This window comes from Colius striatus, chromosome Z (genome assembly GCF_028858725.1).
Source record: "Colius striatus isolate bColStr4 chromosome Z, bColStr4.1.hap1, whole genome shotgun sequence".
Classification (NCBI taxonomy): Eukaryota; Metazoa; Chordata; class Aves; order Coliiformes; family Coliidae; genus Colius; species Colius striatus.
The window spans coordinates 3,253,371-3,267,937 of record NC_084790.1 but is presented as its reverse complement, the minus strand read 5'-3'; the positions used below and the strand labels follow the sequence as shown (position 1 = coordinate 3,267,937).

Genomic DNA, 14,567 nt, shown 5'->3' with positions numbered 1-14,567 from the left:
TGCTCAGCCACGAGGCTGCGGTGCTTCAGGATTTAATCGGGCTCTTCAGGATGCTGCAGCCACGGCAGAGCTGTGAACACCAACACTGCTGAGCTCCTGGGAACTGGCCAGATCTCTCCCTCGGGTGTCACCCACTGCAGGGACCTCCTGCCCCCGCTGCCCATGTACCTGTGCCGCTTGGCTCCCCGCTGCTCTCAGGGCTGGGGGCAAAGTCGGCTGCATCGTCCTGGCTGGTGGCCACAGCCGCAGCCCCAGTTGCCTTCTGCTTGTTCTTCATGGCTTCGATGGCTTTCAGCCTCCGTGCATGCTTGTGGCCTTTGTAGTGGGCTTCTGCCTGGTTCTGGGGAGGAAGAGATGTGTTGGTGCTGCGTCTGGACAGACGAATGGACACAAAGAGGATGGGTGAAGGGGTCAGCCCCTGGCTGTGGCTGCTCGGACACATTTCCAGTGCAGCCACTTCCCCTGTTGACATTCACCTCCAGGGCCAGGGCCACCTCAGACGTGTATTTTTAGCTGAGTGTAGCACAAAGCTGCTTTCCTCCTCCCACCCAACCACACAAACCTACTGGGGCTGAGGTGTCTCTTTGCTAAGACATCACTGCATTGCACGGCCGAGATAAGGGCCCTGCACTGATTAAATGCATCAAGTCACTTCCAACAGAAGCTTTCAGGCAAAAATTTATGACTTCAGAAACGTACAATGAATTGCCAGCTGTAAAGAAAGAAAACAAAACCACGCATTGGTGGGGAGGACACATCTCCCTTTGTAACCTAACGGGTGTCTAACATGCAATTTACATTCACGGGCTCCTTTCTCCCAGGAATGCTGAATAATGAAGTGCACTTTGATGGGTTCATGCCTGCACCCAACTGATAAAAAAAAGTACACAAAAGAAAAATCACCCCCAACATTTTGTGTGCTCCCGCAGGCAGGGACAATGCTGCATTGTCCCCCCACAAACAACCACGGCTTGGCAATTTATGGAGAGTAAATCCAATGTGAATTAAGACACTGTACCCGAGGAGCAGCACAGATTAATTTGCATGGCGTTCTCAGGGCTGGCTGAGGCTTCCCGTGCTGGGGAGGAAGAAGCATCCTTTCCCTCCCCCTGCGGCTTTCCAAGAGCTGGGAGCTGTGTCTGGGGACAGGGACGGGTATGTGGGAAAGCAAAAGGGCTGTTGGAGCACGGGGCCTCATTAGCAAACACAATAAACCTCCCCAGCTAACGGGGGCTGGAGCTGGGACGGGCTGTAGCCTAAAGTAGGTCACCCGGCACTGCCACAGCTCTGCACAGGAACACGAGAGGCATGTGAGGGGCTGCGCTGGGACGAGTCCTCCTGCAGAGGTGACCTCAGGGTGGGGGGGGGACACAGGCAGGGATGGGCACAGTGACAGGACACAGGGTGCACTCAAGGGCAGGGGGAGCGTGTGGTGGGACTGATGCTCCTGGCACGGTGCTTTCATCCAGGATGCAGCCCGGAAAGGGAAAGCAATGCTTATTCCCCCCCCACCTCCGGAGCTGCTTTGTTGCAGAGTGGAATAATGAAGCCCAGAAACGCTGACTTTTGCTGGCAGAGCAGCAGCACCAGGCCTCTGGCTCTGCTGATGCAGCTCGGAGACAGCGTGTCCAGGGTGCAGCATCCAGGTGGGTGCAGCAGTCCCCAGGGAAGGCAGGAGCAGCTCTGGCAGATGAGACTCAGCTTGAGCTCATCCTCCCCTGGGCTCAGGGGGCTCAGCACCGCCTCACTCCCCTGGGAAGGGATGGATGAAGCTATGGGATGCTCCAGGCTGGCAGCTCTATAGATAATGTGTCTGCCTGGGCCACGCAGCAGAGGCACAGAGGAGCGGGTGCACTCATGCCAGTGCAAGCGGGGCCACACCAGGTAAAGGGCTCTAAGCTGCTGCCCATGCCAAGGAGGCCCTTGCTGCTCTGCTATCTGCAAACTCTCATCCCTCTCTCCTGTCAGCTTTAAGTGAGAACTCCTTTTCAAACCTTTTAATCATTTTCCCCACAAAAGATCAGCTGTGTGCAATTCATCACTGTGGGGATCAATGAACATTTCCTTCCTCCTCTCTACGAGGTGGTTGATTTACTTAGAATAAAAGGCAGGAGGGGAAAAAAACACCCCACCTGCCACATCAGAGCTCTGAGAAGCCAAGGCAGGGGAGATTATATTCATCTCTCAAGGACCAGATATGAATTGCACAGGATGATAAAGAGGCTTAAGTGCAAACACCGAGACCAAGCCAGCGAGGAACAGACCCGAACAAAAAGAGCCAGCGTGGCAAACAGAGGACATTGAGCCCTGGGAGCGCCTGGGCCCACGGGGAGGGAGATGGTGGTGGAAATGTCAGGGCAGCTGCAGAGCGAGGGAAGGCTGAGCTCAGAGGAGGGCTGAGCTCCAGGGAGCCCCACGGCAGTGTCCCCATTGTGGGATGCTCATGCCCAGCCCCACGCAACCCCCCTCACCCGCCAGCCCCCGCTCACCGCAGAGTTGAAGCGCAGGTGGCAGATGTTGCAGGAGATGAACTGCTTCTTCTTGAGCGGGGTGGGCACCCCGAAGGTGTGGCTGATCACTGCTTTCTGCACAGGGTCCATCTGGAAGGGGAGGGAAGGCAGAGGGCAGCTGGGTGCCACACCGTGACGGCCAGCACGGCACCGTGACCCACAGATCCCCCCTGCACCCACCACGCTCGTCAAGGAGCTGCTGCAAACGCTGGCAGGAGAGAGGCAGAGGAGCCCCATCGGTTCTGTCATTTTTAAACCATCCCTGAAACCCCCAAACTGTCAGAATCTGAACGTCTGCTGGGCTCTGGCAGAGGAAACAATCCTGCTGCGGGATCACAGGCTGCAGACTCCATCCTTCCCAGTCCCACTGTGCTGCTCCACCTGTCCCCTTGTCCCCTCTCCCCCCACCATGGGTGGCAAATTATCAGTTTCTGTTTGAGCTCCCAGTTGCTGCCCTTGACCTCCCAATGCCAGGGCAGCTTTCTGAGAGACTTGGCAGGAGCAGAAAACACCAAAACAACGGGCAGAGGTGATGAAAATGAGCAACCAGCCACTAATCCTCCACGCGCTCTTCATCAGGGAGCTGAAAGGTCCTTGTGTGAATCTGAAGGTGTGAGCGGAGCCATGTGTGCCTGCTGCTTGCTCACAGATCATAGAATGGTAGGGGTTGGAAGGGACCTTTAGATATCATCTAGTCCAAATCCCCTGCAGAAGCAGGTTCACCTAGATCAGGTCACGTAGGAACATGTCCAGGAGGGTCTTGAAGAGCTCCAAGGAAGGAGGCTCCACAACCCCTCTGGGCAGCCTGTGCCAGGGCTCCCTCACATGAACAGTGAAACAGTTTTTTCTTATGTTTAAGTAAGTGGAACTTTTTGTGTTCCAGCTTCATCCCATCACCCCTTGTCCTGTCACTAGCCACCACAGAAAAAAGGGATGTCCCAACCTCCTACACCCAGCCTTTAGATATTTATAAATGTTAATAAGATCCCCCCTCAGTCTCCTCTTCTCCAGACTAAACAGCCTCATTTCCCGCAGCCTTTCCTCATATGGAAGATGTTCCAGTGCCCTGATCATCTTGGTGACCCTGCACTGGCCTCTCTCCAGCACTTCCCTGTCCCTCTTGAGCTGAGGAGCCCAGAACTGGACACAGGACTCCAGATGAGGCCTCAGCAGGGCAGAGTAGAGAGGGAGAAGAACCTCCCTTGACCTGCTGGCCACACTCTTCTTGATGCATCCCAGGATGCCATTGGCTTCTTGCCCACAAGGCCACATTACTGGCTCATATTTAGCTTATTATCAATCAGGACTCCCAGGTCTCTCTCAGCAGAGCTGCTCTTCAGCAGTCTGACCCCCAGCCTGTGCTGGTGCATGGGGTTGTTCCTTCCCAGATGCAGGACTCTGCCCTTGTCCTTGTTGAACCTCAAGAGGTTCCTGTCTGCCCAACTCTCAAGAGATCCATGTGTGCCTGCTGCTTGCCCACAGACCACTGCCCAGCCCACAGAGCCACATATGCCTGTTTTTCTTGCCCATGAGCCGCTGCCCAGCCCACAGATCCAGGTGTGCCTGCTGCTTGCCCACAGACCACTGCCCAGCCCACGCAGGGACCCGGGCAGGAGAGACAGTGCTGCCCACAGCCACGTGCACAGCTCGCCCGAGACATGATGCCTGCACAAAGCCAGCTCAGGCTGCCCCAGAGCCAGTCAGGTGTGCCTTTTGCCTGAATGCCAAGGCTAGTGGCTTGTCTTTCCACGAGCCCATTTGTGGCCAGGCAGCACACAGGGCTGCTGGCGAGGCAGATGCGTGCAGGCTGATGACAACCCTCGTCGCTTCCGTCTCGCCCCAGGGCTCGGTGTCATTCCTCAGCCCAGGCAGCAAACCTTGTTCGAAAAGCCATAATTGTTTTAAACAAAATGCATTTATTAAGAGGAGGGGTGGAAAATAAGAATAACCCCTTTGTTTGAGCGTGGCTGTAATCTATAATGCAAGCATTGTTCCCCTGCCCTGTGGCACAGGAAGATTATCTTATCTGAGCCCTGCTGTCAGTAGAGCCTTGGGTTTTCAGGCGATCGTATTTCTCTGCAAAGCTATTTCGTTGCTGAGACAGGTGCATCAGTCTTCGAGGCACATGCCTGGACAACGGAGCCATTATCAAGACCCCAAATTCCTTTCCAGGAGTGAGCAGAATGGTAAGAGCAGGTGATTAATGAAGTGCCTGTTTGCTATGAAATTTCACTCGCTTATCTGGCGTATAAGTGAAGAAGGCATTTTTTGGGGTTCGGCAGAGACCTGGAAGAAGCTGCAGACGGCAAAGATGCTGCTCTACCCCTGATGACAAACATTGCCATGTGCCACGGGCAGCATCCCTATGGGATGAAGGGGGTAGAAGCAGGGCCAGTACTTCTTTCCAAGAGAAACATCCATCTTTTGCATGCAAAGGAAAGAAAAACAGCTCTCACCTGCAAAGCAGCATCAGCTGACAGGGACTGGCTGGTGGCTCCCACCGAGCCCGGATGGCTCCCATCAGTCCATCCCAACCCCCAGCACTGCATCACGAGCAGGGTGGGGGGCAGAGGAGGATGCAGAGGGAAAGGAGATGCTGGCATAAGCATGCAAAGGTGGCTGGGGACCATCCTGGCCTGAACCTGAACCTGCCAGAGGTGCCAGTGGCACTGAGCCTATGGTTGGGCACTGACTCTAGGGTGGTAGCCCCCCAGAAAAGGGCTCCCTCATCCTCCCATGGCATAAGGTGATGAGCCTTTACCTCCCACACATTTTTGCCAAGCCCCCTTTGTTTGGCCTCACAGAGAGGCCCTGTGTCCATCCAAGCATCTGAGCTGCCTGTGACCACCCCAGGCAGGCACAACAGCCATGAGTTCCTCATGAGCACACCCAAAACCTACCCAGCACACTCAAAATCTGACTCCTCACTGCAGCCCCACGCATCCTGCAGCTGGTGACCACCATTGCTCCAGATATCCCAAAGCAAACGCAAGTGCCACATCCTGAAAAGCCTTCAGCAACCCACCTGGGGTCCAAAAGACCCCTCACCATAGACCCCTTGAGCATGGTGTGCTCACAGCTGCTTTTGGAAGCCCAGCCTAGCTCTACCCAGCACACAGCACTGAGCCTATCCGTAGCTTGGATGCCACCTGAGAGCTCTTGGGTTTCTCTCCACATTGAAATACACCATCAGCTTCTTCTCAATGTACACACTTGCTGCTATTTCAGATAGGAACCTCCCCTCCCCAGGTCTCCCTCGGGGCTGGTGAGGGTCTGTGCCGCTGTGGTACATACCTGCGCCCGGAGCCAGACGGGTCGAGGCTCCTCCTGGCAGTTTCCAGCAGAGCTAACCCGACAGCAGGGGTAGGCTTTGGGCACCACACACTTGGAGAATAAAGATCTCAGCTTTGTAGTCAATTCTTATTGACTCACATTACTTTATTTATCCCTGGATGTTCCTACTGATAAAAATAGAGCTCCCTGTGCTGAGCTCCCTGCCTGCCACTGAGGTCAGAAAGGGGAATTCACAGGGACACAGCATCAGTTCAGATTGCATCTCATGCCATGGTTTTGCAAGGAGCTGCTGGCTCCTGGGGATTTGCAGCCATCCCAAGAGCTGGAAAGGGCCGTTCGAGCATGAAACATGTCTTCTGAGTTGCATTAGGGTTTAGGTTTTTCCCCTGTTGTTGCTTTAAGTGGCAGCAGAGCTCAGCTTGGAAAGGTTTCATTTGCTCCAGAGTAAAACATCTGCTGGGTTCATGAGAGCCTTGTGACCTGCTCATAGTGCAAAGTGTTCTGCTGAGCAGTTGCAAACGGCTCCTGCTCTGCAGGGCAACTCCAAATCCTGCACAGCATCGCCAGCAACACAGGATAAGCGAAAGCAAGCCCTCTGATTGCTTTTTATAGCAACTGAGATGCAGCAGCTCTCTCAAAAAGCACAATATCCTGACTGATACACTCCCTTCACAAAACTGCCCCCGGGGCTCAGCTGCCAGGTGCAGTCCTTGACTTAGCATCATGGTTACTTGGGCAGAGAAGTAAGGAGCAACCAGCCTGGCTCCAAGGCACAGCAATGTCTGAGTCCTGCACTCTGTGAGGACAGGGCTCTGCTCTGGCTCCCTATAAAGCTGCCTGCCTGGGCAAGATGCTGAGCTCTGGCACCTCCAACCTGAGGATGCCTCTCCAGCAAAAATGCATCCTGAAGGCACAGCTCGCCTCTCCTGACGATCAGACATGGTTTGGATCAGCAAAAATCACACACAAAGCTCGAGTCTGAGCTTGGTGCAATTAATTCAAGGTGCCAGGACAGCTTCCCCTAGCATTTCCATCAGAGAACACAAAGCTCAACCACTGCCCTCACCCTGCCCAGCCCACCACTAACCCACGGCCCCCAGCACCTCAGCTCCACAGCTTTGGGATCTCTCCAGGTCTGGGGACTCCCTCACCTCCCTAGACAGCCTGGCACAGGGGCTGACAACCCTCTGAGGGAAAAAAGTCTTCTTCAGCTCCAATCCAAACCTCTCCTGGGGAACCTCAGGCCGTTTCCTCATGTCCTATCATTCATTAATGAGAGAAGAGACTAAACATCCAAGTGAGCCTCTGGGACAGAGAAGTCCCCATCGAGTGCAGCAGCAGCAGCAGCACGGTGAGGCTGTGCAGCTCCAGCAAGTGCAAGAGCTTCACTTTCCCAAATTATTGTTGGGGGTTTTTTTAAAGCAACACAACTCTGGGGAACACATGCCAAGGCAGGGGCAGGCAGGAGCCAAGCAGAACAAACAATGGGGTCTGGTTCAAGTTAGCTACTGACTCCAATGACTAAAAAAAGGAGCCCAGACAAAGAGCAGCAACATTAATGGCAGCAAAAAAAAAAAAGGAGTAAATCCTCCTCTCCTATGTTTCTGCTTGTTAGCACAGGGGAGAGATGGCTAGAGCTGGGATTTCAAAAGAGCTTAAAGGAGTTAGATGTCTGAATCCCATTCAACCGCAACAGGAACCCTGCACTTAATTTCCACAGCCCTCTTTGAAGATCTCAGTGATAATTTGCACCTTCCGAGCATGTTTAATCTCAAAGCCACTTACAAAAGGCCAGTGAGCGAGTGGGGAGGGAGCTCAGGAAAGTCCCGATTCCAGGCTCACAAGGGAAAATGAACCCAGGCATTTAACAAACTCAGAAACACCCACTCTGTTGGGAGAGAGCTGGGGGTGGCAGCCCTGGGTCCCACTCCCCACTGGTGCTGCCCCTTGGCAGAGCAAAACCTGCTCCTCAGCAATGCCAGGAGCCAGGGAAACACTGAGGCAGGGACACAAAACATGGCAAGAGAGGGACTCCTGGAGCAGACCCCATCTCTTCCTTCAGCAAGAAGCATAGAGGCTGGTGCCCAGGAAGATGAGACCTCATGGAGTTCAGATCAGCCTGGGAAGAGCATCACAGAGCCAGGAAAACACCACTCCTCACCTGAGATGCTGCGTTATATCTTTGGCTGCATCCATGTTGATTTGTATGTGTAACAGAACACCTCTAGAGAGCCACATGTAATGCATAACCCAAGCACTTGGCCTGATGGTTCAAGGTTGGGGACCCTGAGCCCAAGGAGGCTGTGGGAGAAGTCCTACAGCAACGGGGCTCACTCAACATCCACAGCCACACCACAGCACGTCCCACATATCCTTTTACATCTTCTCCTTCTTTCCTTTTCTTTATCTTTCTCCACTAATGAACTGCTCTCCAGAGCTACTTTATTACCACTGATCCCAGGAACAAAATCCAATTGATCTTGGTTCAAACGAACCGTCTTTTTAACGCTGGTATACAAGGGTGATGGCTGGGCAGGAACTGCTCTGAGCTAAGGGCAGGGTGAGCACATCACACCAGCACCCAGCAGACAAAGACCTTGGTAATTAAGGCAGAAATTGCCTGTTAGGTTTTGAGGAGTGGTGTTGTGCAGAAGGAGGACTGCTTGGGAGAGGAGGGGTCTGGCAGCTGATGCCCACCCACCCCTGAGGACTCACCGTGTTGAAGTTGGGGAAGAGGTTGAGCGGTGACGTCCCGTTGAGCCTGAAGGTCAGAAAGTGCTTGATGTCCAAGGGGGGATGGAGGGGACGGCCAGGGATGGGCAACGACGCTAAGAGGGGGCTGCTGTGTCCGGAGGGACCTGGGCAGGCAGAAGGGAAAGAGCAACGTTAGCACTGATGACCACTGCTCGCAGTAGAGGAGGACATCATGCAGGGACCTTGCTCCAGATCCTCCTCAGCAACAGGTCCCAGCTCAGGGTGACCCAAGGCATGCCTCTGCCTTTTGGGCTCAAAACCAGCAACCCAGTTTAAAGCCAAACGCAGCCATCTCTGTGTTAGAGCATTGACACAAGCAGGAGTTCACTTTAAACCCTCTGAAAGGCATCAAAACCTCCCGTGGGGAAACAGCTCCTTTCCTGGGCTCTCCCACAGGAGCCCACACAGCTCTGGGCTCTCCCACACCACCACCACAGGGACTCTTCACCAGGGATGGTGGTTTATTGGCTGTGAACACCCCAGCCCCAAAGCACCTCAGTGAGCACCGGGTAGGGGCAGAGGGCTGTGCATCCCCCACCACAGCTTTGCAAAGGTGGTGAGTTTAGGGTGTCCCTGAGACCATCCAAACCACGTAGCCACCCCAGTTTTACCCCTCCACGGGTATTTTGGGTGGAAGGCCTCAGGGATGGGCTTCCTCTCCACAACCCGCTGGCTCCTGCCTCACACGGTCCCCTGCAAACTGACCACGAGCTTCGGCGGGTGACTTTAAAACAGCCTGGAGTTATTAACCATCTCCTGTTCAAAACAAAAACCCTCCTGGGAAGAAGGGAAGGCCTGACAAAAGGGCTCTGTCTCCAGCCCTCTTCCCATCCCAGCCTGAGGGCAGCGGTTTTCCGCTCGGACTCATCCATCCTCAGGCTGCTAAACCACCCTCAGACTCACGGAGGGCCCAGGCTGGGCTCCAGCACCCGTGCAGAGCTCTAAGAGCAGGGGGAAAGTTAAATAAACAAAGGAATGAATAAAACATGGTAAGCAGGAAAAGGTTTCAAAACGCTGTAAGCCAGAAAAGCCCCTTCACATCTTGCATGGCTTCACGCCTTCTCCCTCCTCCAGCTCACCTCTGCAGCCACGTCCCTCTGTCTGGAACAAGAACAAGGACAGTGTTCCTTTGTTTTTAATTTGATTCACAAGATGGTGGGGCTTAGAGGAGACCTCTAGAGCTCATCCAGCCCAACCCCTCTGCTAAAGCAGGTTCCCCTCGCTCAGGGGGCACAGGAACGTGTCCAGGTGGGTTTGGAAACCTCCTGAGAAGGAGCCTCCACACCCTCCACTGGGCAACCTGGGCCAGGGCTCCCTCACCTCAGCACCAAAGGAGTTTCTCCTTGTGTTTAAATGGAACTTTTTGTGTTCCAGCTTTTGCTCATTACTCCTTGTCTTGTTACTGGGCCCCATCCTCTTGACAAGTGTCTTTTACACGCTTCTAAGCGTTAATGAGATCCCCCCTCAGGCCTCTCTAGGCTGGATTTCTGGGTTCTTTTCCACCTCAAAGGCAACACAACTCCAGCCCACTACCCACCTGGGAACAGTGTCAGTCCCTCATGAGGAATAAAAGTGGCTGGTGCCCAAGGGGGACGAATGGTCCCACAGCAGAAACAACAACCAGGAGCCAGAACAAACCGACACCGAGCACTTGCCCCTCTCCAGCCTCCCCATGCCCCAACCCCAGCAGCGGGGCTGGTGCTCTTCTCCCACTATGCTTTTGCTTTTTTTCCTTGCTCTACACTCAACCCTCCCCTTGTCAAGACCCAGGCTGGTGCAGGAGCCGAGACAACAGGAGCTGAAACCCCAAGTTTGAAAGCTGTGTCTGCATCTGAGCAGCGAGCACCCGCCTCACGAGCCCCCGCGGGCAACAATGACCTCTTTCTGGGAGAGCGCACACGGGCGGCTCTTCAGCAGCATCAGAGCCGTCCCTGAGTCAGGCCTGACCCCGGGGCAAAAAATCACATTTTGCTTCATCAGGCGTGCACGGATCGAGTTAATTCCAGAGTGGCCCAGAAGGGGAATCTGTGAAACTTACAGCGGCGAGGGAAGGGGAGCAAAAGCAAGTGAAAGCAAGCAGAAATGGGTGAGCGGCGCATAATTAACCTTCTGAGGCGTGAAACGGTATTTCTGCATCAAATCATCTGAGAGGACGGGGCTGGCAGCCCCCAGGGACCTTCTCCCCCCAGCCCACAACGTGCAGCCACGACCCTGCGGAGAGCAGCAGGCGCAGCAAAGGCATTCGGGGATGGATTGGAAGGGTTTCTGCTTGCCTTTGTCAGGGTGCTTTGCATTGGTTTAACACAAAAAAATCACCCCAAATATACTCTGTTTACCACTGGGAAGAACAAGAGCCCAGGCAAATGCTTCTGCCCCTGTCATCAGTAAGTGGATAAATGGAGTTTGCAGCTTGTCACACACCGACATGTCAGCTAAACCCCGATGCTGCTGCCTGGCCCTGTGGCTGAGGGGTTTGGTCTGCAGGGAGAAGCTCCTCTGCTGGGTGGGCATGTGGCCCAGGGATGGTGGAGGGGGGACATGGGCTCTCAGGGATGGTTGTGGTCTTCAGCAGCTGCTGCCCACCCACACAGCAAGGGTGCAATATGCCAAAGCGCTTTGGCATGTCCTTGAGCCCACATTTGTGGATTATTTCTAGGCTGGGACTGCAGTTTGTGGGTAAAACAGGTCTGGAAGCCCCAGCCAAGGCACGACCTGGGAGGGGGTAGGATCTTTCCCTCTCAGTTTTGCCATGGAAATAGACAAGATCCCCAGGAGCAGGAAAGGGCTGGAAGCCTCTGACAGCATCACTGTTGTTCAGGCACCCTGAGAGGAGAAAACCCAGTGCTGGCCTTGGAAGGGATGAGCAGTAGCCACACAGCACAAGGACAAAGTCACCATCAGCTTCGGTTTGCCTGAACCTCAGATGATCACAGAAGCATAAGAATCATGGAATTGTTTTGGCTGGAAAAGCCCTTGAAGCTGCTGCAGTCCCAGCCCTGCCCTCACCCTGCCCAGCCCAGCACTGACCCACAGCCCTCAGCACCTCAGCCCCACGGCTTTGGGATCCCCCCAGGGCTGGGCACTGCCCCAGCTCCCTGGGCAGCCTGGCACAGGGGCTGACACCCCTCTCAGGGAAACAGTTCTGCCTCAGCTCCAATCTCAACCTGCCCTGGGGCAACTTGAGGCCGTTTCCTCTTGCCCTGTCACTTGTTACTGGAGAAAAGAGACCAATCCCTGGCAACAGCCCCCTGTCAGGGAGCTGCAGAGTGCTCCTGTCTCCCCTCAGCCTCCTCTTCTCCTGGCTGAACACCTCCATTCCCTCAGCCCCTCCCCAGCACCCTTGTGCTCCAGCCCCTTCCCCAGCTCCGCTGCCCTGCTCTGGCCATGCTCCAGCCCCTCAGTGTCCCTCTGACAGTGAGGGGCTCAACACTGAAGACAGTATAAGCAGTGAGAGGGCAGGCAAGAGAAGCTCCTGGGCAAGGAGTAAGCCACCTCCTCTGCTGTAGCACCCCACCAGGGTACCACATGATGCTCTTGGGGCACCTTCCCAAGGTCATGGGGCCATGCTGCTGAGGCTCCTGCCTTACCTTTGCTGCAGGGCAGATTCCGGCAGCAGCTGCAGGCTGTATTTTTAGGTATTAATTAGACACTTAATTAAGGGGATTTGCTCTGGGGAGAGTGGCAGGGCCCCCAGGTCTGTATAGAATGACACGACCTTACCCGAGGTGATGGACATGGCTGCTGGCAGGGTGGCCTTTGCTGGTGAATGGCATCTCCAGATGCTCAGTCTGCAGCTCTGAAGCAGGGCCATCCTCTGCCACAGCACTGTCTTTATCTCTCCTCTCGTCAGGAGTCCTCATCTGTGCAGCAAACACCCCTGGCTCCTGCACCACGGGTCCTGTTGGGACGGGATGTATTTGGGGCTCTGCAGAGTATTTCAGAGGGGAGAACAAGAGCCCCACGTTCCTGGCAAGTGTCCTGTGTTGCCAACACAGATATCTGCTGCAGCCTGGAGGTCCCTTCACCCACTCCAGCCTGCAGGGAGGGTGCACAGACATTCTTAACAGCACCCAGGCCTGACCAAAAGATGCCAAACCACACAGCATCACTGCTGCGGTGCTGCGTGTCCTCTGCCTAGGTCTTGGTCTACAGCCAGCAGCTCAGCCCCTTCCCAGCCTCTGCAGCTCAGCCCAACTCCAGTCCTGCAGGCACACAACTCTCAGAGGAGTCCCTTGGAATATTTCAGCCTTTCATTTAACCAAGCCCATCCAGGACAACACCCGGCCACGGTTCCCTGATGGTGCCCTCTCATCCCTTTGCTCCACACAGCAACTACACACACATCTGCAGTGGGTTTTCTCCCAGGTTCCTCTGCAAGGCAAATCACCACTTATGTTTCAGCCTTCGGAAAACCACCTTTGAAAGCAGCAGGGACAACACTGTGGGTTTTCATATTGACACAAGAATCTGCCAAGGACCCATCTCTGCAGACGCTCGCAAGAGCATCTGGTGCAGAGTCTGCACAGGACAGATGGAGACGAGAGCTGTTGATCACACTGAAGCAGCCTGGCTCCCTCCCATTTGGTAGGTGTGCTCAACAAGTTTTGGTGGCGTCTCAAATTCCTTACTCAGAGCTTTAAAGCTTTTTGTCTCAGCTGAATTCACTCCAGCTCTTTCCAGGAGGCTCTCTGGGAAACGTGTGTGTGCTCCCTGATGCTAAAGGCTGTTGGCAGAAGAGCAGCACTGGACCATGACTGCAGCACCAGAGCAGCCCCAGCACTGCTTAAGGTCTGGACTAGGAATGAACAGATTGCACCACGCTGGACTCCCAGAGCAACCAGACCCAACAAACCCAACCTGGACTGCAGTGACGCAGATCTGCTGGCCCTGGAGACAGCGATGCCGTGGCTACCCTGGCACGGTGGGTTTGCTCTGAGGCTCTGACATCCCTGCAGCAGTGCCAGCCCTAGCAACGTGCATCCTGCCCAGCTTCCACAGGAAGGAAAGGCCAAGGCCTCCCCTTGCCCAGGGCTGCAGAGATGCTCTGCCCAACATGCTCTGGCACTGACACCAGCTCCCAGCCTCCTTGGGAACACGAGGACAGTGCATACTGAGAGCACCTCCTTCCTAAATCCTCCCATTTGCAGCTTGACACAGCCACAGCTGCCTCCTCTCCACATGTGGTTTGATCAGAAAGCAGCTAGCTTGCAGAACAAAGGCACAGCCAGACCCACAAACCTTAACTGGGGGATGCTTGTGAGCGAGCAGCCTTCACGTACACATGCTGCTGTTAAACCAGTGTCTGTGCCTCATACACCAGCCAGGACATGGATGCTGTGCTGTCAGCAGTCACCTGCCACCAGCCCCAAGGACAGAAATCCATCTTTCCCTGCATCCACCACAAACACAGTGTGCCCGTGGGAGCCTGTGAGATGCTGCCAGGCACCCCCAGACACCCCATCTGTACATCCAACATGGGGGTCTGGGGTGTGGAACCTGCTGGGTCAGAGAGACCACAACAGAGAGACCCCAGCACAGAGGAGATATACTGCTCTGGGGGTTGTGTCACCCCTTGGACCCCCTCCAGGGCTGAAGGGTGGTCTATGAGCAAAGGATGGGGCAGAGGACTGTCCTGCTGCCAAGGAGGAGGGGGAGCAGAGAGCCAGACATCTCCCACAGCCCTTCTGTGCTGCCTTCAGCCGGAGGCAACTGCACAGGATCACCAGGGACCGCCAGCATTATGGACACTGGGGTCAAATCCCGCCAGACATGGACTCTGTGTCTGTGGGACAGAGTGAACTTACCCAGGGAAGGAGCGGAGCCAAATCCCACAGGAGGATCCGGTGCTCCAGGTTAAACCGACATGATGCTTCAGGCTTTACTGCAGGTTAAAATCATGTCAGAAGGGTCTTCTCACCCTGACAGAATCGAAGACAATATCCCTCTGAGCTAAACCCAGAGAAGCCCTGCAACACCCACCTGTGCCCCGTGGCACCACTGCCCTGCTCA

General features: G+C 54.9%; 1 protein-coding gene across 1 annotated transcript in view; it reads right to left on the bottom strand.

Moving 5' to 3' along the window:
* Positions 1–14,567, bottom strand: part of ZNF385C (zinc finger protein 385C) — a 102,673-nt gene that overhangs the window by 4,778 nt on the left and 83,328 nt on the right. The window contains exons 6-8 of the mRNA XM_062017561.1: positions 8,520–8,662; positions 2,490–2,600; positions 169–340 (exon numbers count right to left, since the gene is read on the bottom strand). Coding sequence (XP_061873545.1) covers positions 169–340; positions 2,490–2,600; positions 8,520–8,662 — 426 coding nt within the window. The remainder of the gene's footprint in view (positions 1–168; positions 341–2,489; positions 2,601–8,519; positions 8,663–14,567) is intronic.